Source organism: Muscardinus avellanarius, assembly GCF_963383645.1.
Source record: "Muscardinus avellanarius genome assembly, chromosome: 7".
Taxonomy (NCBI): Eukaryota; Metazoa; Chordata; class Mammalia; order Rodentia; family Gliridae; genus Muscardinus; species Muscardinus avellanarius.
This window is the reverse complement of record NC_137793.1, coordinates 23,797,857-23,824,250: the sequence shown is the minus strand read 5'-3', so window position 1 is coordinate 23,824,250 and position 26,394 is coordinate 23,797,857. Positions and strand designations below refer to the sequence as shown.

Here is a 26,394-nt window from a genome sequence, read left to right as displayed (position 1 = left end):
GTGCTGAGTGTGACAATTCTCTGCAAAGCAGCAGCTTGTGCCTGCAAACCTAGATACAATCAACCCCAAACAGAATAGCTCTCAGATCTAATCTGCCCGCTTCTGACACTCAGCCCTAGTCCTGCAATCATATAGGTTGCAGTTGACATTCACAGGGTGAAAAAACAGAACTGGATATGGCTTTTGGGGGAGGATGAATGCTGTCTAATATGGCTGCCCCTAACCACAGGAGGCTATTTAAATATAAATTCTAATTAACTAAAGTTAAATTAAATTTTAGAATTCAGTTTTTCAGGTGCAAGAGCTGCTTTTCAAGTGCTCAGAGACCTCCTGGGGCTAGCGCTACCATATCAGATAGGACATCACAGGGGAAACATGGCAGAAAGGGCTGCTCACATCTTGGCAGTTGGGAAACAGAGAGGCAGGAAGGGGCCAAGTTCCCACCATCTCCTTCTAGGGTACACCCCCAATTACCTAACTTCCTCCCCTGAGGCCCCACCTCCTCAAGGTCCCACCATTTCCCAGTAGAGCCACAGGCTAGGCACCAAGCCTTCAACACATGGGCCTTTGGAGACACATTTAAACCATAGCACCACCATTAGAGAAAGCTCTGTTGGCCCAGTTCTAGCCAAAGAGGGAATTGGACAGTCTGAGGGGATTTGTTTTGTTTGCCAACCTTAAAACACAGCCTCACAATAAAGCATCATTCAGCCCTAAAAAGGAAGAAAATTCTGACACATGATATAGGATGAAGACATCAAGTTAAGTGAATGAAGCCGAGCACAAAAGGATGAGTATTATATGACTGCACTTTTGGGAGGCACCTGGAGTAAGCACATCGATAAAGACTGGAAATAAAACGGTAGTTACCAGGGGGGTGAGGCATTGTCGTTCAGTGGGAGCAGAGGTTCTGTTCTGGGTGAGAATGAGACCTGGGAACTGGATGAGGTGATAGTTGCAGAGTGAATGAATGTGCTTAATGCTACCAGACCGTGCACTTAAATACTGCTAAAATGGTAAATTTGAGGTCGCATATGTTTAAAAAAATCATTGGGAAAAAAAAAAAACAACAACAGCTTCCAGACTACTAAAAGTCATTCCCAAATAACTTTCAAAATAACATATTCATAATGGGCAGAATGCAAGGGGGGTCCTTTGAGCATTCCTTTGTCTCCCCTCCCCCAAAGAGTTTCTGTACAGGGCTCATTGATGAAGGCCCCTGCAGAGCCGGCTGTGTCCCTCGTCCCGCAGACAGTCCTGCAGGCTCACCAGTAAAAGTGTCAGCCGGGACACACACACAAATGGCATGAAGAAGTGTCATCGGTGACCAAGGGCCACCCGGTCCCCAGGGGCCATGTCTGCGGTTAGACTGCAGCACTTACACGCAGCCTCCAGGCAGATGCTTGAGCTCGCTGGGCCACACCCAACTGGGCAAAAGTGAGTCAGGACAAAGGACAACTTTCTAAGACAAGCAGGGCAGACCACACGGAGGATGGAGGTGCAGCCCTGGGTGGCAGCTCACTAGGCCAAGTGGACACTCGGATGGGGGCTCATTAGGAACCCCAGAGTATGGAGCCGTCATGTTAGGGTGGGTGGCTTGCTGGTGCATTCTTTCAAAAAGGATGTTTCCCTTTAATGGTGTTTCAACATTGTCTCCACAAATGGAACTGAGAAAGGAAACGAAGATGGTGTTAGGCAAGACCTATAAATCTCTGAAACGTCCTGCAGCTGAGACTGATTAATTGTGAAAGCGTGCTGGTCGCATGTGCGCAGGACATTAAAACTTACCTCATCTCGGGCTGATGTTCCATGTCCACATGATGCTCTGAGGCTGCCTGAAAGAGTGTCTCAGGGAAAGGAAATGAGATTTGGACAGAGCCCTTGGATCTGCGTCACCGTGTGCCTTTAGACAAGTTCGCCGTCCTGTGCCCCCCCCCTTCCTCCTGCCTGACTTGGGGATTGTAGCATTTGTTTCACTGAGCTGCTGCACAGACCAGATGAATTCATGCCTGAGCAGGCTTGCCAACTGCTATCCCAGTTAGCAGTAATTACTAACTATCATTTTGCAGTAATAATATAAATAGTATTCACCAGAATTACTTAGCAGCCGCCACCTGAAGCTGCCTCTCCCCCAAACTTCTCTCCAGTGCAGTCATTGAATTGGCTAATTTATTTTTATCAATAAACTTTAGAGTAGTTTTAGGTCCACAGCAAAATTGACCAAGAAATACAAAGTATTCCCATATACCTCCTGTTCCCACATGCGAGGCCTCCCTCACCATCAATATCCAGTTCTACCCATATTTATTGAGAGCCTACTGGGTGTGGTGCCTATGCCATGATTAGTAGGTCAAGGATACAGTGAGATCAGGGGCATGGACCTAATCAGATCAAAGACATCCTTTGTGTGTGTGGTGCTAGGGGTGGAACCCAGGGGCTTTCTACCTCTGGGCTACACTCTCAGACCTATTTTATATTTTATTTGGAAACAAGATCTCACTAAATTGCTGAGAGCCTCACTAAGTATCTGAGGCTGGCTTCAAACCTGTGCAATCCTCCTGTCTCAGCCTCCCAAGCGCGAGGACTACAAGCGTGCACCACCAAGCCCAGCAGATCAAAGACATCTTGGTGGTTCATTCTTTGAATTAAAAAAGAAACTCTAAAGTGTGTTGTAGGTAGAGTGGTGAGCATAGCTGCCTTCCAGAAAAGGAACCTGCCTTTTCCCGCACAGCCCCAAAGTGGCCTCTCCAGTCTCTGCAGGCCAAACTTCTCCCCTGGCCAGTGGTTGAAAACTACAAATGAAACTGTGGCTAACTGGGTTGGGGTGTGACTCCATGGCTAGCATTTGCCATGCATGAGTCCTGGGTTCCATACCCAGAAAAGCTTTTTTTTTTTTTTTTTTTTTTTTTTTTTGTGGTGGTGCTGGGATTGCATCCCAGGGCATTCTACCTCTTAGTTACACCCCCAACCCTATTTTCTTTTTTATTTTGAAACAGCGTCTTACTAAGTTGCTGAGGCTGACCTTGAACCTGTGATCCTCCCCAAGTACTGGGATTATAGGCTCCTGCCACCATGCCTTGGTGCCAGCGCAGCAATCTTAAAAATTAAAAGAAAAAATAAGACATAGATGAGAACTTGATCCAAGGCTGCTGAGTGAGCCTGTGCACCCCACCCCAGCAGCTCTGCAGGATGCCCCTCCACGCTGAGGCTGCTCCACCTCCCCAAGCGCTAGTGCATAAAACACATGGGAAGAGCTGGGCGTGGCAGCGCACGTTTGTAACCCCTGCGCTTGGGAGGCTGAGACAGGAGGATCGTACAGGTACAAAGCCAGCCTCAGCTACTTAGCGAGGCTCTCAGCAACTTAGTGAGACCCTGTTTCCAAATAAAATATAAAAAGGTTTGGGAGTATAGCCCGGAGGTAGAAAGCCCCTGGGTCCCACCCCCAGTACCACCAACACACACACACACACACACACACACACACACACACACACGGAAAGGCAGGGGCTCCAGCCTGAAAACACTGGTCCTCTCCTTTTTAACTGTCTTCACAGCAGGGCGGGGATGAGAAAGCGGCCCGTGTGTCAGGGTCCGGCCCCGCTCCTCTGTGGCTGCAGGCCACTGGGCAGATTTCTTCACTTCTCTCGTTTTGCTTTCCTGGATCCCGATGTCCATAAAAGAGGGCTTTCCTGGCAATTCATGAGGGAATGTTTCTGCAGACCTAGTAGTGCATACCTGGCATGGAGTAGATGCTCAATAGATGTAGCTCTCTTCCACCCAGGGAAATGGCACCCTTCCCAAATGTCTATACAATAGCTGTGCTCATTTCTCCCAGGCTTTTCTAAGCTTTTCTTTCTGTTGGGAGGACAGAACTGGAGAGCCAGGGTGACTTTCTCCTTGAACTATAATGGCACAGGCAGATTTTTCGTATGTCAACAATTACGTTGCTCTGGGAGGCTCAGGACTTCCTGCCTGCTTTGACTTCTTGACCCTTCTACTAATGGGGACAGGTCAGGATACGTTGCTACAACAAATAACCTCACCCGTCAACAGTGCACACAGGACCCCAGCTGGCAGAGAAGCCACGTCTGGCGTGTGGCCAGTCCCTACGGCAGAGGGAAATTGAAAATGGTAAACCATGTACCCAGCGTAAGTCTCCACCCTGAAAAGATACATGTGTTCTGATCACATAGAATCCACCCACTTCAAGGCAGAGGGGAAAGTATAAGTCTATCCTCTGCTCAGAAGAATCACCAGAAATACTTACTGTGAGCCCCGCTTGAATCCATCAAGCTACACTGTAAGTTGATATTGTTGTGGCAAACTTGAAGACGCGACCTCAGGAGGTTGTGTCTCCCCCCACAAAGCTCACAAGGAATAAGTCGCACATCTTTGTGATTTTTGAGTACCACTGGGATATTTTACATTCATTCTTTAAAATGCCCTGGATGTAGTCATGCTGCTATTGAGGGTTTCCATTTGTTGTGGTCCACCCCCAGCAACGTACCCCCACCTGTCTCGTGTGCCTCCTACAGCACCTTGTAATGATCAGCTTGTTTTCCAGTATTTTCTCAAGACTGGCCCTTCTCCTCATAGTGCCCCAGGCACCCAGCAGAGCCAGGCACAGCGCTGTCTGCTAAGCCTGCCCGGGAGATTCTCGGTGGCATCAGTTTAACCAGATCAAGGGAATCTTGGTGATTCATTCCTGTACACAACCTGCAGTACTGGGGAAAGCAGGATGGATGACCTGCTGCCCACGAAATTCTGGTGGCCCAAGGGTGTTGTTCATATTTTAAGCCCCGTGGCTGAAACCCCTCCCTCCCCCCAGAAAACCAAGTACCTCTTGGAAGCCCTCACAGCACCACAGCTGTGGATATGAAGAATTGTTTTCACGGAGTCCTAGATCCAGCTAAAATTGCCTTCCACATTTCTTTGGGTTTCTGAAAAGTGGGACAAAGCGAACTTTGTGTGTATCAAATCACATATTTCACATAACTTTTTTCGAAGGTCAGAGCTGCAGTTTTATTTTGAAAGGTTTTTTTTTTAATTATTTGTTTGGTATTCTCTCGCCATTTAGATGCAGATGTTGGACAAATTCCCCATGGAAGGAGGGCAGAAGGACCCCAAACAGCGGATCATTCCCTTCCTGCCAGGTAGGTGAGAAGCACTCTCCCAGGTGGGGTTGCTGAGTTCCACAGCACAGCAGGAAGCTACACCCCCTGTCCTATTTTTTTACTCTTTATTTTGAGACAGAGTCTCACTAAGTTGCAGAGGGCCTCACTAAGTAGCTGAGGCTGTCCGTGAACCGCGATCCTCTGGTCTCAGCCTCCCGAATGCTGGGATTACAGGCGTGCGCCACCACGCTCAGCATCAGATTTTCTTTGTGCTTCCTATCCCTCTGATTCCCCCGTCTGCCCCCATCCAGAGGAAACTGTCTGCTTAAAGGGGCTCAGATAGCTACTTGACTAATCAAGGATGATCTCCATCTCTTAAGAAGAGTATTAGGCATTTAAAATTTCATCATATATACAGGCTCCAGGGAATAGAGTGGGACTTTGATGGGGGACCTTGTGGGGATGCAGCTTGCCTACCACAGGTGCCAGCACTTTCCAAAGGCCAGGTGTCACACCAGCTGCTGGGGAGATCAAACGCGGTTTTGCGGTTTTGTCTCATCTCTATTCTCAAGGCATTCAGCGCTCCTCCCCAGGAAACCTCTCACCAAAGAACAGTGTCAAGGCTGCAGCAGAAAGAAACTTTGAGTCTTGACAGTTACCGTCTACTGGCTATCTACTCTGGGCCGGTTGCTGGGCTAAGTACTTTACTTCTGTTACCTCCTTTAGTCCCCAGCAAACCTGCAGGGTGGGCAATCTGTGCCAGTTTCACAGATTAGGAAACTGAGGCTCAGAAAGACTTTTAGCACCTGTACAGATAGCAGAGTTGGGATTCAAACACAGGTATGGCTGGCCCTGCACGTCAGGCCTAGAGTCAGACAGCCTAAGTTCAAATCACAGTGCCCACCACCAACTCTTTTGTTTCAGCAAACATATAGTCACCCTAAGTCACAGGCATTCACAGCTGGAAGGTCTCTTTAGGTTTTTTTTCTTTCTTTCTTTCTTTCTTTCTTTCTTTCTTTCTTTCTTTCAAGCAAGGAAATAGTTCCTGGGTCTCAAGAGTACCCATTCTCCCTTCCCTTGGCCCAGGACATCAATGAGTTCTTTGAGGTGTTGACATCCTGGAACAGGTGTAGGAACATGGGACACGTGTTTCCAAGGCCCCTTCTACTGGGAGAATGCTTTGCCTAAAAAGCTGACATTTTTAGTCACATCACTAAAGAAACAAGCAACCGCACTGAAATTTTTTTCTGCTGGAGAAAACCCTCAAGGACCAGCTGTTATAGCAGCAGCAGCTGTCAGGTCCCAGAGCACGTGTTCTGGAGTGAAGTAGACGACCTGCCCTGCGACTGGAAGCAGAGACACCTTCCCCTGTGCCTCAGCTTCTACATCTTCAAAATGGAACAGTGACCCCTGCTTCCCAAGGTCCAATCCTGGCATGTAGTTGATTCTCAGTAGAAGAGTGCCTGGACATTCCTTTGGGGTTTCTGGGTTATATATGTTGGAGTCATCCTTAAATGATCAAGAACTTAAGTAATATTCAAGTTAAGCTGCGCTCTAAAGGAGAGCCGTAAGTTATAGCTTTGTTTCTGGATGAAAGGCAAAACCAGCTCTGAGAAAACCTTCCAAGACAGAGAACTGGAGCCCGACCCTCTCCCAGGCTCCTAAAAGCTTTCCTGGTTACGTAATCCCTTTCCACCCAAGAATTAATGAAAATGCTTTTCTCTGGGACTTGCCCCTTTGTCCCTGCTCAAAGCACCACTTGTAGCTTGGAGAAGCCCTCTCAGGCCCCGGGACCCCTGGTATGACCTTCTGAACCCACATCTCAGCTGTGCCCGGAGGCCAAGGGCCAGGAAACTGGTCCCCTCTCCCCGGGGTCAGTTTTCTGCCTGGCTTGCCATGTCAGCAGAACAAAAAGCCAGCCTCGCGCTAGCGCAGAGGCGGGGGAGGGGAGCGGCCTGTGCAGTTTTCCATCCCACCCCGGCTCCAAAAGCCAACTTGGCAGAGGACATGGCTTGAAAAATAAGAATTACAGTTTGGCCTTCCTCCACCGTGGAAAACAAAAGCCGGCCGTTCCCACCACACTGCTCTCCTCGGAGCACCGCTTCTGTGCCAGGAAGGCAAAGGCTCACCCTCCATCCCCCAGACTCACAGGGCAGCCCTGTGTGTCCAGCACTGGGAGGCCCTGGCCTAGCCGCTGCCCCGGGGCTCAGCTGCCCGCCCGAGCGTCGCTCCGCTCTGCCGTGTGTTAGGACCATTACTCCCTAGGCCAGACCAAGAAAGCTGGGAGCTGAGGAAGGAGGATGGGCCTCAGCTGCAGAGTGCCAGCCACACGGCGTCATCCAAACTGCTTTTTTTGGGAGGGGAAAGCAGTTACTTCTTCATGAACACCTCCTGAGGGCCCACCCTGTGCTGATGTATCCTGGAGATCTAAGACAAAGGGGCTGCTCTCCTGTTTTGCAGATGAGGAGACTGAGGCTCTGAAGGTAGCCATTCCTCTAGACCACACAGCCAGCAGGAGGCAGCTTGGGATCAGCCTGTGGCCTCCCTAGCATTCCGCCCCCGCCATGCCTCCTGGCCAGGCACGGCCCATACACAAAGATCCCTATCCCACTGAGGCCACACAGAAACGAGGGAAGCTTCTGTTCTTGTGTTGCGGCCCCAGGAACACGGAAGGTGCTGGGTTTTCTGGCCTCTCCCGGCCCTGGGTGAATCCTCAGCATTGGGTTCTTCAGTTGTGTGGTAGCTTTGGGACAAGCCTGCAGCCAGCGCTAGCCCATGTTGGTTATGAACATTCGGAGGAGCCTGCTCATAACCTCGACAGTGAGAAGCCTGGACACCCCTCCCCTCGCCCCCAAGCCATCCAGGGGAGAATGTACCAAAATAGGACCAAACTTTTTTTGGTCAGGGAGTCCTCTCCTATCTGGAGAAGTCAGTGAGGGGGTGGGAAGCATCTGCCTTGCTGGATTTCTCTTCCCAGGCAGCATCTCAGATTTCCCCTGTGGGCTCCGTGCTCCTAGGGGCTCTTGATTACCGCATCTCACATGCAGGGGCCACTGGAGACCGGCAGTGGGTTATTTGCCAGGCACAGTGCCTGGGGGTGGGAGGCTGCCCGCTCTGTCTGGACATGGACCAAGGACTAAGCATTCTACAGAGTAGGGACAGTCCTGCCCAGGATGGAACAGCCTGCCCAAGATACCAGCAGGTACCCTGTGTTGGGGAACACCACCAATCAGCGGTCTCCCTCCCTACTGGTCATAGTGCTGGCTCAGAAAGTGCCCCCATCTTGCCGGGCGTGGTGGCGCACGCTTGTAATCCCCGCGCTTGGGAGGCGGAGACAGGAGGATCGCGCAGGTTCGAAGGCAGCCGCGCGCGCTGGCTTAGGAGACCCTGTTTCCAAAAATGAAAATGTAAAAATAGGTCTGGGAGTGTAGCCCGGAGGTAGAAGGGCTTCCAGGAACCCCAGTACCACCAAAAAAAAAAAAAAAAAAAAGAAAGTGCCCCCATCGAGACCGTTCCCCGAGTGAACAAAGGAACATGAGCGTCACTTGGGGGTATTTATGGTAGAAATCTGGGGGAAAGTATAAAGACGAAAACAAAAATTTCCTGTCATCCCTCAGAAGAGAAGCACTTGGAGCCTTCAGGTGCATTTTCTTCCTAAGTTTTTCTTTTCTTTTTTCCTTTTATTTTCTTTTTTTTTTGGGGGGGGGGTACTGGAGGTAAAACCCAGGGGCTTTCTAGCTCTGGGCTATACCCAGACCTATTTTTTATATTTTGTTTGGAAACAGGGTCTCACTAAGTTGCTGAGAGCCTCACTCAGTAGCTGAGGCTGGCTTTGAACCTGTGCAATCCTCCTGTCTCAGCCTCCCAAGCGGGGATTACAAGCGTGTGCCACCACACCCGGCTAAAAGTATGTTTTTAAACATGCTCATATTTTAAAATATGTATTCTAACAACTTATTAACTCATTCTCCCACATCGCTGTACTGGAGCTGTGAACAGGACTTCAGGGGACCACCTGTGTGTGGGGCCATCCATGCCATGTCCACGCCCAGGAGGGGGACGTGGCTGGCAGGCAGGGATTTGGGCACCACTCGGCTCTCCCAGCTTGCGGAGGGCTTGTCACCTGCTTTACCACCCCACGTGTGCTCTCGTCTTCCGCAGGCAAGATTCTCTTCCGAAGAAGCCACATCCGGGATGTGGCGGTCAAACGCCTGATACCCATCGACGAATACTGTAAGGTAAGCTGAGAGACACTCGCAGTCCCCCACCCATGTTTGTTTCCGTTCCTTTTCTGGATACAAAATGCTTTTTTTTTTTTTTTTTTTTTTTTTTTTTGGTGGTACTGGGGTTCCTGGAAGCCCTTCTTCCTCTGGGCTACACTCCCAGACCTATTTTTATTTTTGGAAACAGGGTCTCTTATGCCAGCACGGCTGGCTTCGAACCTGCGCGATCCTCCTGTCTCCGCCTCCCAAGCGCAGGGATTACAAGCGTGCGCCACCACGCCCAGCCTCAAAGTGCTTTTTGTGAAAATTTTTGTACTATTGAAAGAAACATAAAGAAGTTAGGGGGGGGAAGATCGCCCGTGATCCTTCAACCCAGAGGCAACAAGTATTATAGGTTTTACCTGTTTCTTTTCCAAATTTTTTCTATGTGAATATTTTTATATGGTGTTGAGACCATCCTATATGTATTGTTCTTCTTGCTTTTTCTTTTTTACTTTACTCTTGTGACATGAAAATTTCCCCATGCTATTAAGAAATCCTCTTGAGCCTACTTTTAATGGATGTATAGTATCCCATTGTATGTGAATGTTCCAAAAGTGATTCAACCAACCCTTTATTCTGGATGATGTGGCTGACTTCCTGTCTCCTAAATGTTCAAAACAACAGGGACCTATCTAGAGTATAAACCTTTGGGCTATACTTTATCTAATTGGAGGCTGTGGTAAGGAAAAGAGCATATTTTTGTTTTATTTAGCTTCTCAGTACTTATTTCTTCAACATAAATACCAAGTTTAACTGAGTGGGGATAAGCATGAGATCCCTTAAAAAGGGAGCAGCGAATGATTTCCACCTGAGATCAGGAACAAAGCAAGTCGGTTCACACTTCTCCACCGCTGCTCCGTGTTTTACTGAGGGCAGGCAGTATAAGCAAGCATGTGAGAAAAAGAGAGAGAAGGTGCCGAGCTGGACAGGATGGAGTAAAATTGCATTGGCTCAAGATGGCACAAGTCTCTTTGTGAAAAATAAAAAAAAAATCCATAGCCGGGCGTAGTGGCGCACACTTGTAATCCCCACGCTTGGGAGGCAGAGACAGGAGGATCGCGCAGGTTCGAAGCCAGCTGCGCGCGCTGGCTTAGGAGACCCTGTTTCCAAATATAAAATGTAAAAATAGGTCTGGGAGTGTAGCCCGGAGGTAGAAGGGCTTCCAGGAACCCCAGTACCACCTAAAAAAAAAATCCACACTCCAGAAACAACACTCTAACTGGTAAATGAGCTTGGTAAGACCACAGGATACAAGACCAGTATAAAGAGGTCAACTGCATAGCCAGGCGTAGTGGCACACGCTTGTAATCCCATCATTCTTGGAGGCTGAGACCGGAGGGTTGCAGTTCACGGACAGCCTCAACTACTTAATGAGGCCCTCTGCAACTATGTGAGACCCAGTTTCAAATTAAAGAATAAAAAAACTAGGGCAGGGGTATAGCTCGGAGGTCAAATGCTCTCGGGTTCCATCCCCAGACCCGCAAAAAAAAAAAAAAAAAAAAAGTCAATTGCATTTCTATATCCTAAGAATGAATAATCCAGAAACTTCACTCACAATAGCATCTAAAAGTATAAAACACTTAGAAATAAATTTAACAAAAGAAATGCGGGATTTCCACATTAAAACTATAAAACATTGCCAAGAAAAATCAAAGAAGACCTAAATTAATAGAAGGCATTCCATACTCATGGATTGGAAGATTTGAAATCATTAAAATGGCAATTCTCCCCAAATAGATCTCTATATTGAATATTGAGTATAATCTCTGTTGAAAATCCCAGTAGGTTGTTTGTTTTGGTGGTGGGGATTGAACCCAGGGGTACTGTACCACCAAGTTACATACCCAAACTTTTTTATTTAAATTTGAAACAGCTTTCACTGAGTTGTTGAGGATCTCACCAGGTTGCAGAAGCCAGCCCCAAATCTGCAATTCTCCTGTCTTGGCTTCCCAAGTACTGAGATTACAGGCATGTATCATGTCTGGCTCCGTAAGGCTTTGTTGTAAAATTATCAATCTGACCCTATAGAGTATGTGGAAATACAGAGGACCTCAAATAATCAAAATACTTGAAAAAGAGCAACAAAGTTAGAGGAGTCACACTAGCCATTTCCAAAACTTCCTACAAAGCCACAGCCAACAAGAGAGCATGGTGCCAGCATAATGCTCGGCATACAGAGCCATGGAACAGCGCTGGGAGTCCAGAAATCGACGCTCACAAAACATACGATCAACTGGTGTTCAGCAAAGTTTCCAAGGCAATTCAATGGAAAAAAGATAAACAGTCTCTTTTTATAAAGGTTGGGACATTCAACTATTGCATTAGTTTCCTAGGTTGCATAACAAATTATCATAAACTTGCATGGCTTAGACAACAGAAATTGATTTTCTCACAGTTCTAAGCTGGAATCTCAGGCAGCAGAGCTTTCTGAGGCCTCTTCCTGGCTGTGGAGAGCTGTCCTTTCCTCATGACCTCACATGACCTTTTCTCTAGAGTATATGTATCCTAACTACTACCACTACTACCACTACTACTACTACTACTACTACTACTACTTCTTCTTCTTCTTCTTCTTCTTCTTCTTCTTCTTCTTCTTCTTCTCCTCCTCCTCCTCCTCCTCCTCCTCCTCCTCCTCCTCCTCCTTCTCCTCCTCCTTCTCCTTCTTACCAATTATATTGGATTAAGGGTCATCCCTAATTACTTCATTAAAGCTTAAGTTGCTTCTTTAAAACCCCTATCTCCAAATTCAGTCACATTCTGAGACCTTGGGAGTTAGGTCTTTAATATATGAATTTAGGGGTAAGGGGAGAAGATAGTTGAACCTGTATCAGCTAGTACATGCCAAGAAACAATGAAATTGGACCCTTATCTCACACCATGTACAAAAATAAACTCAGATCTACGTATAAGACAAAACTTCTAGAAGAAAACATAAGAAAGAATCTTCATGACCATAGGCCAGGCAAAGAATTTTTGGGTATGACACCAAAATTATCAGCCCTAAAAGAAAAGATTGATAAAGATTGGACTCCGGGAAATATATTACAGAATTCTCTGCTTTAAAAAGATATCGTTAAGAAAAGGAAAAGACAGCTGGGTATGGTAGTGTACATCTGTAATCCCAGTACTTGGGAGGCTGAGAAAGGAGGATCGTAGGTTCAAGGACAGCTTCAGCAGTGCACCAAGATTCTCATCAACCTAGCGAAACCTGTTTCAAAACAAAAAATAGGGGCTGGGATACAGCTCAGTGGCAAAGCGCCTGCTTTGCAGGTGTGGCACTCTGGGTTCAATCCCAGGTTCCAAAAAAGACAAAAAAAAAAGAACCCCTTTAAAAAATAAGCTAAGAACAAACAAAAATAAATAAAATAAAATAGGGTTAGAGGTGTAGACCAGTAGTAGAATGAACCTAGGTTCAAATCCCAAGTACCACAAATTAATTCGTTCATTAAATAGACATGCTACAGGCTAAGCGAAAGTATTCATAAATCACTTCTGTTATGGGACTTGTATTAAAAATACATAAGAACTCTTACACACACGTGTAATCCCAGCATTTGGGAGTCTGAGACAGGAGGATCACGGTTCGTGGACAGCCTCAGCTACTTAGTGAGGCCTTTTGCAACTTAGTGAGACCCTGTTTCAATTAGGGTTGGGGGTGTAGCTCGGAGGTAGAATGCCCCTGGGTTTCATCCCCAGTACATTTAAAAAAAAAAAAAGTTGTCAAATGACCTCTCCTATATATATTCAAGAGCATTGAAAACTTATATCCACCAAAGGCTGGGATGCAAATCCTTATAGCAATGTTAACACATAATAGCCCCAGGTAGGAAGCAGTCTGCATGCCCATCAACTGATGAATGGTTAAAGAAATCGTGGGAGATCCATACAATTGAATACGCTTGGCGCTAAGAAATGGTGAAAATACTGATCAGCACTGGGTGTGGTGGTGTCTGCCTGCAGTCCCAGTACTTAGGAGGCTGAGACAGAAAGTTGGAAGGTTCAGAGACAACGTTAGCAATGTCGTGAGAATCTCAGCAACTTAGCAAGGTCCTGTTTCAAAACAAAAACCTAGCCAGGCGTGGTGGCGCACGCTTGTAATCCCCGCGCTTGGGAGGCGGAGACAGGAGGATCGCGCTGGTTTGGAGCCAGCCTCGCTGGCTTAAGAGACCTGTTTCCACATAAAAAAGTTAAAAAATAGGTCTGGGAGTATAGCCTGTGGGAGTGTATCCCAGAGGTAGAAGGGCTTCCAGGAACCCCGGTACCACCAAAATAAACAAATAAATAAAAAGGGCTGCAGGTATAGTTTGGAAGAGGAATGTCCCCAGGTTCAATCCCTAGTACCAAAAAAGAAAATACTTCAAATTGGCTGGAGAGCAAATCATGATGCTAAGTGAGAGCAGCCAGGTGCGTGACTCCATTTATATAAAATGTGCAGAAAGGGCGGATTCCTAGCGACAAACAGACCAGTGATTTCCTGGGCTTGGGAGCAGCGGAAATGGAGATGGGTTGCAAATGAGGTTGGGGATGTTTGAGGCCATGGAAAAGCTCTGAAACTAAGTTGTGGTGATGATTCCTAACTCTATAATTTACCAAATATCATGGAACTCTGCACTTATAATGGATGTTTTACAGCATATAAATTACACTGCAACAAATTTGTTAAAAAAAAAAAATAAAAGGACAGATGACCCCCCTCTTGGCAGGAGACATCAAGGAAGGACAGAAGACCACTCCCCACTGAGCATCTGCTCTTTGCCAGTGTGACCTCGTTTCATCCCTCCAGCAACTCTGAGAAGTAGATTTTATTATTCCTATTGTGAGGAAGAGGGAACGGAGGCCCCTCAGGTTACTCTCGGTGACGGTGTTGGAGAGTTGAGAGTGGAGCCCAGACCCTCACACTTGGGCGCCCACATTCCACTCCCAGCCTCTCTAAGAGGGACAGTCTGAATGCTCAAGCATGTATTTCAGAAGCAGGGCTCTGGTTTGAGTGTGTTTCTGGAGGTTCATGTGCTGGAAGCTTGGTCCTCAGGGTGGCAACATTGAGGTGGTGGAGCCTGTAAGGGGTGGTGCCTAGTGCGAGGTAATTAGGTCATGGGGCATCATCCTTGGAAGAGACACACCCTCATCTCAAAGTGAACCAGTTATCCTGAGAGTGGGTTGTTTTATTTGTTTGTTTTGTTTTTGGTGGTACTGGGGTTCCTGGAAGCCCTCCTACCTCCGGGCTACACTCCCAGACCTTTTTTTTTTTTTTTTTTTTTTTGGGAAACAGGGTCTCTTAAAAGCCAACACGGCTGGCTTCGAACCTGGAGAGTGGGTTGTTTTAAAGTAAGGCCACCACACGCTCCTGGCCCTTTTTGCATACCACAGACTCCCTTTTCATTTCTCCACTGTATCATGGCATAGCCAGGAGGCTCTTGCCAGGATGCCAGCAACATGCTGTTTGGACCCTGCAGTCACCAAGATCATGAGCTAAATAAACCTTCTCACTTTATATGGTGCTCAGCCCCAAATATTTTGTTATAGCAATAGAAAACAAACTAATACAGGCAAATAAACTTACACTCTTCTCTCTCCTAAGTATACCCCTAAGAAGGGATGCAGTAACGGGCAGAGACAGTCACTCAGGTACAAGAACATCACTCCTGTCTTCCAACTCCCAAGAAAATCTCAAGTCTTCTCTTTGTCCTTTTCCAAACCTCTAACATCTGAAATTCCCATTCTGAGGACATTTCTGTTGGCAAGAACTTTGGAGCTTGAGTCACCTTGCCCAGCTGGGAAGCTCCTGCTGAATCAGAAGCTATCGCCCCTCAGCCCAAATTATGCCACCCTGCTTCTTCCCTAGCCTACGTGACTTCTCTGCAGTCAAACCGCCCTTGTACCCAGGGATTCCCCCAACCTTTGAACATTTGATTTTGAAAAGGGAATTTTAAATCCTGAAGCTCTGAGGTATAGCAGCAGCTGTCTGCAGTGCTTGGAATGGTGCGGACATGGTGAGTTCATCTGGATTAACCACAGGGAAGAAACTGCTTATGTTATATGAGCCACGTGGAAGTTACCACCCCCTGCCACTAATGAATCATAAGAAACAGAGCAGATATTCGGGGATTTTGATTGGCCAGATTCCCTGGCTCCACTGCAGGGGAACCACCCTCCTACGGGAGATGAGGCTATCCCTTCTCTCCCCAGATCCACAGCCTTTGCCAGACATTGTAGGCTACTCCCTAGCGTTTGGGTATTTATTCATGATATCGCTATGAATTAGCTTAAGACATAATCTGTTAAGACATGATCTGTTAAAATTAGCCTTATTTATAATTAGCCCTATTTGAGTAGAAATTGGCAATCTCAGACATGTAGAGAGAGGCAAGGGTATAGATATCCCCAAACCTAGCTACCAGTTTTATATGACAGTGGAAGAAACTTTTTCCTTTAGCAGACCTATTTCAAAGTTAGAGTAATTAACAAAGTGCGATGTTGGCACAAGGACAGAAAAGACATTGGGACAAAATGAACATCTAAAAACAGATCCATGTATATTGGGACACTTTGGTGCTAACAAAGGTAACCTTGCAGATCTTTGAGAGAAGGCTGGATTCCTTAATAAATGGATATCCGTATGGGGGAAAAGAAAAGAAAAAAAAGATAGCCAAACACTCACACCACAGATGAAATCATTTCCAACAAAATTAAAGGCATAACTATAACAGGCGATGCTATAAAAGATTTCAGAAGACAAAAATGGAACACATTTTCATAATCTCCAAGTATAGAAGGATTTCTAAAAACACAAAAAGTGCCAACTATAAAAAAAAAAAATGCTGGTTTATTTGGCCTGCACAGTGGCACACACCTGTGATCCCAGCTATCCAGGAGGTGGCGGCAGGAGGATCACAGTTCGTGGACAGCCTCGGCTCCTTAGTGAGACCCTCTGCAACTTGGTGAGACCCTGTTTCAAAATAAAGAATAAAAAGAGCTGGGGACGTAGGTCAGTGGTAGAACACTCCTGGGTGCAATTCTTAATACCACAAAAGACAAAAGATTTTGGTTTATTTGACCACATTACATTTAAGAACTTTAATCAAAAGACAAAATGAAAACCTGACTTCAGTGGACACACACACACACACACACACACACACTTCTTATCAGCCACCTCATAAACAGCCACTCGAGCTGTCTCATTGAAGCCAGCTGTTTGTCTGACACCACTTGGCACGGTGGTTACTTGAGAAACAGAAGCACATTCTGGAAGCAGCAGCAGCCAGTCCCAAACTGTGATCTGCCCTGAAAGTCCTCCAGAGACCATTTCAGAATCCTAGAATCCAAGGCACCTTCAGAAGGATGCTCATGTGACAGGAGGCTCATCAGCTTTTGGCTAGCCTTATACAAGGGCCAGAGACGTAGTTCAATGGTAGAGCACTTGCCTAGTATGTGCAAGGACCTGGATTCAATCTCCAACACATATATATATATGTATGTGTGTGTATAAAAATATATATAATATGTATAAATAATATATATTAATATTTATACATATTTTCTTTCTCTAGAATTACATATTGAATATAAAAATAAAATCTATATTTTAGAAGAATCATATATTTTTTTGCAGGAAGCTTTATCTCACAACTACAGTATAAAATAATTGTCATGTCCTGTAAAAAGGGAAATAAAAACAATGGAAGAAAAACAACCAAAACAAGATCTTTTAATCTAGTGACCCAACGCTCTGTAGAGCATAGCGCTGCTCCCAGGAAGCAAGTTAAAGATGTGTTATCTTTCTGGGACGTTCCTTTTGAAGTTAAAGAGAATTAAAAGAAGCCAGGCATGTGCCTCTGTAATCCCAGCTGCTTGGGAGACTAATGCAGGAGGACTGCAAATTCAAGGCCAGCCTGGGCAATTTAGCAAGACTTTAAAATTTAAAAAGGGCTGGGGGCATTTTTCAGTGGTAGAAGCCCCTGGGTTCCATCCCCAGCTGAGAGAGAGAGAGAGAGAGAGAGAGAGAGAGAGAGAGAGAGAGAAGCAGAAGGAGTAGGAGGAAAGGAGAAGAAGGAGAAAGGAAGGAGATTGAAAAATAATTGAGAAGGATGCATTTTCTCCCTAGCCCAGGCATTGTTATTGAATGGAACCATCTTGCCACCTCAAAATTCCCCCTTGAGAATTACCATGTTATTGTACTTGGTGCAGTATGAAGAGTCAGAAGGGGTGACCAGCGCTGATCAGGCAGCTAGTATGTGATGAAAATTTCTGGCCCCCTCCTTGCTTATTCCCCAGCACAACCCTCTGAGATGGGTGTGATTCATTTCCATTTTACAGATAATCATACTGAGGCCTAGAGAAGTAATGGGACCTAGGTAGAACCCACAGCAAGGAGGAAACAGGACCAGGACCAGGACCTGGTTCTTCCTGGCCTCGTGTCATCTCCCTCAGCAAGCAGACCTCTTGTTCATGCAGGGCCCCGCCATGCCTGCGTGAGGGGCCAGGATTCCCTGGGCGCAGAGCTGGCTTTTGCTGGAACAGCAGCTCTTTGTCACTCTCCACCAACCCAGGGCGATCCCGGAGTGTTTCAGAAGCAGAAGTCTTTCTTGACCGGGGCGTTGTGTTCCCATCAGCCAGTGCATCTGAAATGGAAAGGCAAGATTAAAGCCCAGGGCGCCGCCCTTTATTAGTAACTTGGCTCATTTTATGGCTTGGGGGTTTGGTTTGGCTTCTGCTTTCTAAGATTATCTCAGAACCAGAAGAGAACTTGGCTTTGTTGGGAGGTTTCCATGGGCCTCACCATTCCTTCTCCTGTAGGTCCATTTGGGCCTCTACCCTTTCCAGCAAGGAGCATCCCAGCAGGGCCCGTCCAGCCCAAGACAATGGCCACCTCAGGGGCTGGCCCTGCATACCCACAGAGCCGGTCCCAGATCTCCCCTCATGCTATTATTATGCAGCAGACCCTTTCCAGTCGATTTCACAGGTTTGCCCAGCCCTGTCTAGGCGCAGAGGGAACAAGAGGAGGAGCAGCCACAACCCCTGGCCTTCTCTGGACTCGGGGTAGAGAATTAGAATTAGCCAGGCCTGAGCTTTCAAATCTAAGCATCTCATTAGAGCCCCCATTTTCCCATCTCTAAAATGGGCCCTCCATCCCAGGATCACATAAAGCAACACAGACCATGCATGTGGGGAGCCATCAAGTGCTGAGCCAGCAGCGAGGGCACGGGGGATTACAGACCGGGAGTTATTTGCACACCAGGCAGCCAGGACACACCACAGTCCAGCATGTAATCAGTTCCTTCATTATGTGGTTCCAGCTGCAAGAGCTGCAGAATTCCAGGGGCGAGAGAGACCCACAGGGGCCCGACAGCAGCGACAGCCGCTCATCCTGGGCAGGAGATGACTACTTAGTGCCCGGATCCAGAAAAAGGAGGAGAATTAGAAACGGGAGGGGAAGGGGAAGTGCCTGCTCTGGGGCCCCGTCTGCCTGGAGCCTGAAAAAGCACAGTCCCTGAGGACTGACTGCTGAGCAAGAGCTACTCACTAGCTAATAGAAACATCAATGAGTCCAGCCCATTAGGTCATATCCTCTACCCCAGAGGATGGAAGAGAGGTAGTGGCCAGGAAATGTGCCCTACTGACCATCCACTTACCTTGCATTATATCTTTCCGTTCCAAGTCCCGGCCAGGTTGAACTGTGAGGAATCTGGCTGAAAAATAAAGCCTGAATCAAACATCACGTAGGGTCAGCAACCCCAGAGTCCGCTGATGGAGATGCAGAGAAGCAGGAAGTGCAGGAAGTGGTGTGTACACACAAGGGAATGTTACTTAGCTGGAGAAAGAAATTCTAGCTTGTACCATGTGCTACATCATGGATGACCCTTGATAGATATGGTTCCACTCACATGAGAGACCTAGAGTAGGAAGCTCACAGGAACAGAAAGTGGAAGGGGGAGGGCTAGAAGGGGTCTTGTTTAATGGCTAGGGATTGTGTTTTGCAAGCTGAAGACTTCTGGGGATGGAGGGGTTGATGGTGGGACAATGGGAGGTGCTGGTACCACAGAACTGCATGCTCGAAAATCATAAAGATGGCCTGCTGTATACTGTGGGGCTTCAGGGGGTTGATTTTGTTTATTTATGGTCCTGGAAATTGAACCCAGGAGCATTCTATCTCCAAGCTACACCCTCAGTCCGTTTTTTATTTTTTATTTTTATTTTTTTGTACTGAGGGTAAAACCAAGGGGTTTTTCTACCTCCGGGCTATACTCCCAGACCTATTTTTTTATACTTTATTTGGAAACAAGTTCTCACTAAGTTGCTGAGAGCCTCACTAAGTAGCTGAGGCTGGCTTCGAACCTTTGCTATCCTCCTGTCTCAGCCTCCCAAGCACTGGGATTATAAGCGTGCGCCACCACGCCCGGCTCTTATTTTTTGTTTTTGAAACAAGTTCTTGCTCGGCTGCTGAGAATCTCATTAAATTGCTGAGGTTGTCCATAAACCTGCGATCCTCCTGTCTCAGATCCCAGGTACTGGGATTACAGGCATGCGCCACCACACCTGGTTTATACTGTGTATTTTACCACCTTTTCTTAATTGGGGGAGAATAATCACGTAAGATCAAAGTAATTCTGAAACCCTACACAAGGTGCCATATTGGCGATCTCCATTGGGCCAATTGGGCCAGGTACTCTCACAGGATTGGCACATGAATTGGGGAGTGGCCAGGGTGGTAAGCTTGAAGGGATGTTAGATAGAACACATCTCTTCCACCCCCAGACCCCAGATGATGCAGGTGCAGCACAGCAAGAAAGACGGTGAAAGGAACCAGGGAGCAGGGGCTTCCTGGAGAGAGTGAAGTCCCACCTCACGCTAGTGGGGCAGAGGGCTGGCTCAGTCCCCTGTGCTATTCAAATCATGCGTATGCACGTGCGCTCCCCTGCACAGGTGTTTGCAATAAAATATGTTTATGGCCAGCTCTACCACCCTCAGATCCGTGTCTCCATCTTCCAGGTCCAGGACCTGGGCCAGAGGGGGCTTCAGTAAATATTTGTTAAACTGAGCTGTTTATTCAGTATGTCTTAGTTTCAAATCCTTTAATGAACAGGATGTACCCTATACTTCTCTTGCGTTTGGCACAGAAACCTGTGCAGCTCCGGGCACAGAGAAAATGCCGGTCGAATTATGGAGTGAATACCAATTGTCAGGTAAAGCAGAACAGCAGATCCCTAGTCCTCCTCTGTGCCTCCCCCACCTCTTCCTGCGGCTCTATTAACAGGTGTAGTTGAGGTTGCTTCACCATTCAGCTGATGAACCTCTATGATACATTAACAGGGAATCAGCTAGCGGGAGACCCCGGGCATTTCTACCCCTTGTTACTGTTGACACTCCATCTCACCTGTGTCTGAATCATAAAACAGCCTCTTCACCTTGGTGCTTCAGGCTGGAGGGCTAAGACATATATGCAGGCATGTTGGAAGCAGTCTGAATGTTCACCATTGGGCAACTAGTTGACTAAAGTATGTGCTCCTCTACAGTGGAAATATCCAGTATCTGTGGTTTTATAGAAGAATAATAAGGTCATATGAAGCTCACAATTTATTGTTAGTGAAAACATCACTTTGCAAAATAGCATGCACACAGTCTGGTTTTTATGCATATGTACATATAAACTGTCCAAATGTGCCTATAATATATATATATATATATATGCATGCATATACAAACATCATTTGTGTGTGTGTGTGTGTGTGTGTTCCCCAAGCCAAAAATAGCGGCCTCACCAGGAAACTTGTTAAAATGCACATTCTCGGCCCCGCTGGGTGCCCGTGAGCTGTGTTGCACAAGGCCTCGGGTGATTCCGACGCTGGCCGAGGTTGAGAACCGCTGGCGCGCAGCCTCAGTGACTCCTCTCCTTTCTGCGGGCTCACCTGTGTCTCTCCTCCAGGCCCTGATCCAGCTGCCCCCCTACATCTCTCAGTGCGATGAGGTGCTGCAGTTCTTTGAGACAAGACCTGAGGACCTGAATCCCCCCAAAGAGTAAGTTGCTTTGAGGACCTCCCAGGCCCTGCATTCCACCCTCCCTCAGCCAGTCCCGCAGCTCCAGCAGGAGCTGGAGTCAGGCAGAGTATACAACCCAAGCCAGGTTTCTCCAGTTCACCCTTGCCAGGCTTCACTGCAAGTGGTCTTTACAAGAGAGTAGGCGGCGCTGGTCCCTTTTGACAGGTGAGGAGAGCTTTCTGAGCACTCCAGCACAGAATACTCTGCATTTGCCTTCAGCACTGATCACAGCGTGCACCAGGTTTCTTGCTGCCTCTCCCAGAGCCGCAGGCTGAGTCTCTTGTCTAAAATGCTTTGGGGCCAGAGTATTTCAGATTTCGGGCTTGGGAATATTTACACACATCTAAAGCAGTGATACCTGCTTTACAGGGGCGTGGGTGTAACATGTGTGCAGTGCTGAGCACAGTGCCTGGCTCAAAGGACACAGTTTTCATAACTCATTCTCCTGATGCTGGGGCCAAGATACTTGGGTTTTTGTTATCATTTATGAAAGAGTAAAGAGAAAATAATGGGTCTACTTGGTTTGTTGTAAATCTCTGGGTGGTACCCCAGTTGAGAGGCCTAGCTCATATAGGAGTCTTTCCTCCACAGCCCAGCAGGGGACTGCCATTCTCAGGGCCTTCCCCATGGGTCTCCCTTCCCCCCAAGTCTCTGGGTAGAAACCAGCATGGAGGGGCTCAGCTCCTCCAAATAAGTTCATTCTCCACACTTTTCCACAAGCCCGGTGTCTGGCTTCAGGTCACTATGAGGTCCAGAGGGCGCTGCTCAAACTTTTCCTGGTTTTAGCCTACCGGACATCTTGACTTTGGGAGTCTCAGTTGGAAGGGAAAAACTATCTCTACCTTTTTTCTTGTTGGTCTTCAGGGGGGAGGGGGTACTGGTTTCACTATTTATTTAGTAAAAATAATTATATGCCCTTTAAATATTGAGTACATATAACATCTCTGTTTATCCAATAATTATATGCAATTATTATTTGTCAAAAAAAAATTACACCAGGGCTGGGGATATAGCTCAGTGGTAGAGTAGGTGCTTAACATGTGCAAGACCCCGGAGTTAATCCACAGCACCAAAATAAATAAGCAGATGAACATTAAGGTTAGCCTTTGCCATGTGTATGGCAAATATTTTTCCCATTCCTTGTCCTTGGCTCTTATCATTTATGTCTAGATTTTATTATATGTAGACATATGTCTACATACAGACACAGATCTTTGTTCTTGTGAAGTTGAACCTGGTAACTGTTCTTCACACGTGACTGGCCATTTCTCTCAAGCTTAGAAGGGCAGTAATCATCAGACTCAAGATAATATTGAATTTTTTTCTAGTTAATTTGTGGTTCAGGTTTTCTTTTAATATTTTCTCTCTAAGTCAGTTAGAAATATTTTTTGTGTAAGATATAGGATGAGAATCTCAAAGGTTTTGTAAAGTTATAGCCTTTTGAACAGCTAGAAGAAATTTTGCTCTCCCATGTATTTACAAAAAAAGAGAGAGACAGAGATTATCCCTAATCCTGTTAAATAATTGATTTCTAGAAGGATACAGGGGAAAGTAGCTCCTACCCTCAGGAGACTTGTGTTAGGAGAGGCCATGTGGCACGTGTATACCTGGACACACACACACACAGAACATCCACTAAAGACACAAAACACAGCCAAGACTGTATCTGGCTCCAAGGGGCTCCCGGAGGGGAGAAGTCCACATTCCTTTGTCCCTTCCAACCTGTTGACCTTGGATGAGTGACTTGACTTCCCTGAGCTCCTGTTTCCTCGTTGGTGCAGCAGATACAGCTAAGCTGGCTCACATCTTGGCTTTGAAAACGCTGCACCCTCCTGCTTGTAAAGGATGACACCTGTGCATGCCACCGAAGCTCACCTGGGTGCCTTCCTGTCTTTCCACAGGGCTTTGAAGAGGGAAAGAGGGAGGGAGGAAGGAAGGGGTTGAGGCCTGAGGGTGGCTCAGGGCTCAAGGTCTCAGCCGGGCCCCAATTGCTGGTTTAGGGCGCAGTGATTGGCAGGAGGGGTGGCTGCTAGTAGAGTTGGCCTCTTGTTCAGGATCTGGAAGCTCATGTTGAGTTAGGGCTTGAAATGACAGTGGGGGTCTTCATTAGCCAGTTTCTAAGTGGGGAAATGATGGATTCCTGGTGGTATTCTATCAGGATGGTTTTGGCCACCATGAGAAGGAATACTGGGAGCCCCTCCAGAGTGTCATGATAAGAGGGAAAAGCGCTTAAGGTCCCGCAAGCTGCTGCCACCTAAACCCTAGAGTCCTGCTGCCCCTCACTTTTCTGCTCTGGCTGGGACCATGGAAGCTGTTAGCAGGGCTATGTGCAGGGTAGGAGCCGGGACATGCTGCAGCCCTGATTGGCCGCTCTGGGAGGCAGTGCCTTACGCACACAGAAGCAGCCTGGAAGGACCTCTGCTATAGTATCTGGGAGCCGCAGCTGAAAGGTGACTCCATCTGCAGGATGGTCCAGGGGCTGCTCAGGAGGCCACGTCTGGCCTGGGCTCCAGTCCAGGCCAAGGTACTCCACCTCTCTGGACCTCAGTATCTCCATCTGCAAAATGGAGTGACCCTCACAGGGTGTCATGAGGATTCAGAGAGCCAGCTCACTGTGAATTTCTGTGACCCAGTAGCAGTGAGCATCAGAGAAACTAAGCAAGACATCCCACCGCCCTTCCCCACCCCACATGGAGGGAGGACCTCATACCCAGCCCCACTAGCCCACTGCAGGGCCAGGCTCAGCTGCTCCTCCAGGCACTCAGAATGAGCCCAGGTTCCTGGAGCTGTTTCAGCTCCCTGCCCTTTCCTGAAAATACCTTGAAGCATTATTACACCGTGGTTAAACACCCAGACTTGAGCAGCAATTGAGTAGACAGTTCTCCAAAGAAGGAATGCAGAGGTCACAGGATGCTCAACATCATTAGGGGTCAGGAGACGCAAGCCCAGGTTACAGCCAGATGCCCCTTCACACCCACTGGAGTAGCCATAATCAAAGATGGGAAAGGAGTGTTGTCAGGGATGTGGAGAAATTGGTACCCTCATTCGTTGCTAGGGGGGGATGCTAAGTGGTGCCTATGTTGTGGGAAAAGGTCAGAAGCGCCACAAAAAGTTAAAAATAAAGTTACCTTGTGACCTGGAAATTTCAATCCTAGGTGCATACCTAAGAGAAACAAAAAATGTATGTCCACACAGAAACTTCACATGGATGTTCATAGACGCATTATTCAAAGTAGCCAAAAAGTGCATCAATCCAAATGCCCATCAGCTAGCAAGTAAACAAAATGTGATATTCACATGCAGTGGAATATTACAGTCATGGGGAGGAAGAGAGTAGCAATTCATTCCACAACATGGATGGCTCTTGAAAATATGCCCAGTAGAAGAATCCAGACAGAGAAAGCCACCTATTACATGATTCCATTTATATGAAATGCCCAGAGTAGACAGATCCTTAGCGACAGCAAGCAGATATGGTTGCCAAGGGCTGGGAGGAGCGGGATGGGTAGTGACTGCTAATTCACTATGGGGTTTCTTTTTGAGTGATGAAAATGTTTTGAAATTAGATAGTAGGGATGGTTGCAAAGCTTTGTGAATATGCCAAAAACTATTAATTGTATACTTTAGAATTGTGAGGCGTTTTATGTTATATTAATTATCCCTCGATTTTTTTTGTGTGTGTTTGTTTTTGGTGTTGAGGATTGAGCTATTCCCCCAAATTCCTTTTTAAATTTTATTTTATGACTCAGTTTTACTAAGTTACCCAGGCTGTCCTTGGATTTGTAATCCTCTGGCTCAGTCTCCCGAGTAGCTAGGATTACCGGCATGGGCCATCATGCCCAACTATCCCTCAATTAAAAAAAAATGAGATAGAAGTGGATTCAGATCCTGGCTTATGCTACTTGCCAGCTGTGTGCCATTGGGTAAGGTACTTAACCTTTCTATGCCTCGTTTTCCTCATCTGTAAAGTGGGGATAAAATAGTACTTATTTCATAGGGTTACAATGAGTATTAAATTAGCAAACTAAAAATACCCAGCAGGGAACTGCCACAAAGCAGTAGCATTTAATAATTACCAAGTGGCACTACTGTTGCCACAATATCCATCCCAACCCAACGACTAGAAATCTTAATCACTAATAAGATAATTTACTTTCAGGTTATGTTGAACTTTTAATGTTGTATTTGCAATAAAGATGGATTTACAAACTCCAACATGGTTGAAAAATGTAAAGGAATCTCTAGTCATTATTCCCTATGAATTCTGGCCCATGGTAGCATCTCCCATATTGCCTTTAAAGAGATGTGCTAAGTGCGCTGCTATCCAGACTTCTAGGTTTTAGTGACGTCCCTTTACCATTTCCTGCCAAGCCCTATCTGTTCCCAATCTGTGCTTTAGAGGAGCCCAGAATTGGGGCCAGAACTTTTGCTGTGCCTGGTAAAATAGGCTCCAGGCTTGGTGCAACGCAAGGGTGTCCCTTCTGTTTCCAGACTGTGTGGCTCCCTCAGCCCTTACCAAGGTCCTCCACCCTACAAGTACAGAGAGACACTGGTCCCCAGAGCCAGAGCACTCACCAGGTAAAGGGAGAAAATTAAGAGAAATTCTTTCTTTCTTTTTTTTTTTTGTTAAGAAATATAAATTCCTGCTGTGGGCTTGGATTCCTTCTGTGCACTGAGAGAGTCTCGGTTTCCTAAACAGAGTACTTGTGTCAATAATGCAAGCACTGACTCATTATTCTTTCTGACCCCATTTTTTCCTATATAGGGAGCACATTGGGAAAAAGAAATCTGGTAAGAAATTTTTTTCATTTATCTTTCCTCTCTCTCTCTCTCTCTCTCTCTCTCTCTCTCTCTCTCTCTCTCTTTCTTTGTGGTACTGGGGATTGGATTGAACCCAGGGTGCTCTATCACTGAGCTATACCCCCCCATCCCTTTTTATTTTTTAATTTTTTGTGTGTGGTACTGGGGTTCCTGGAAGC

General features: G+C 46.7%; 1 protein-coding gene across 1 annotated transcript in view; it reads left to right on the top strand.

Moving 5' to 3' along the window:
- SH3PXD2B (SH3 and PX domains 2B) overlaps positions 1–26,394 on the top strand; it is a gene marked incomplete at both ends in the record, with an annotated part of 81,638 nt that overhangs the window by 30,687 nt on the left and 24,557 nt on the right. The window contains 4 exons of the mRNA XM_080699404.1: positions 5,078–5,153; positions 9,276–9,352; positions 21,303–21,394; positions 26,181–26,206. Coding sequence (XP_080555530.1) covers positions 5,078–5,153; positions 9,276–9,352; positions 21,303–21,394; positions 26,181–26,206 — 271 coding nt within the window. The remainder of the gene's footprint in view (positions 1–5,077; positions 5,154–9,275; positions 9,353–21,302; positions 21,395–26,180; positions 26,207–26,394) is intronic.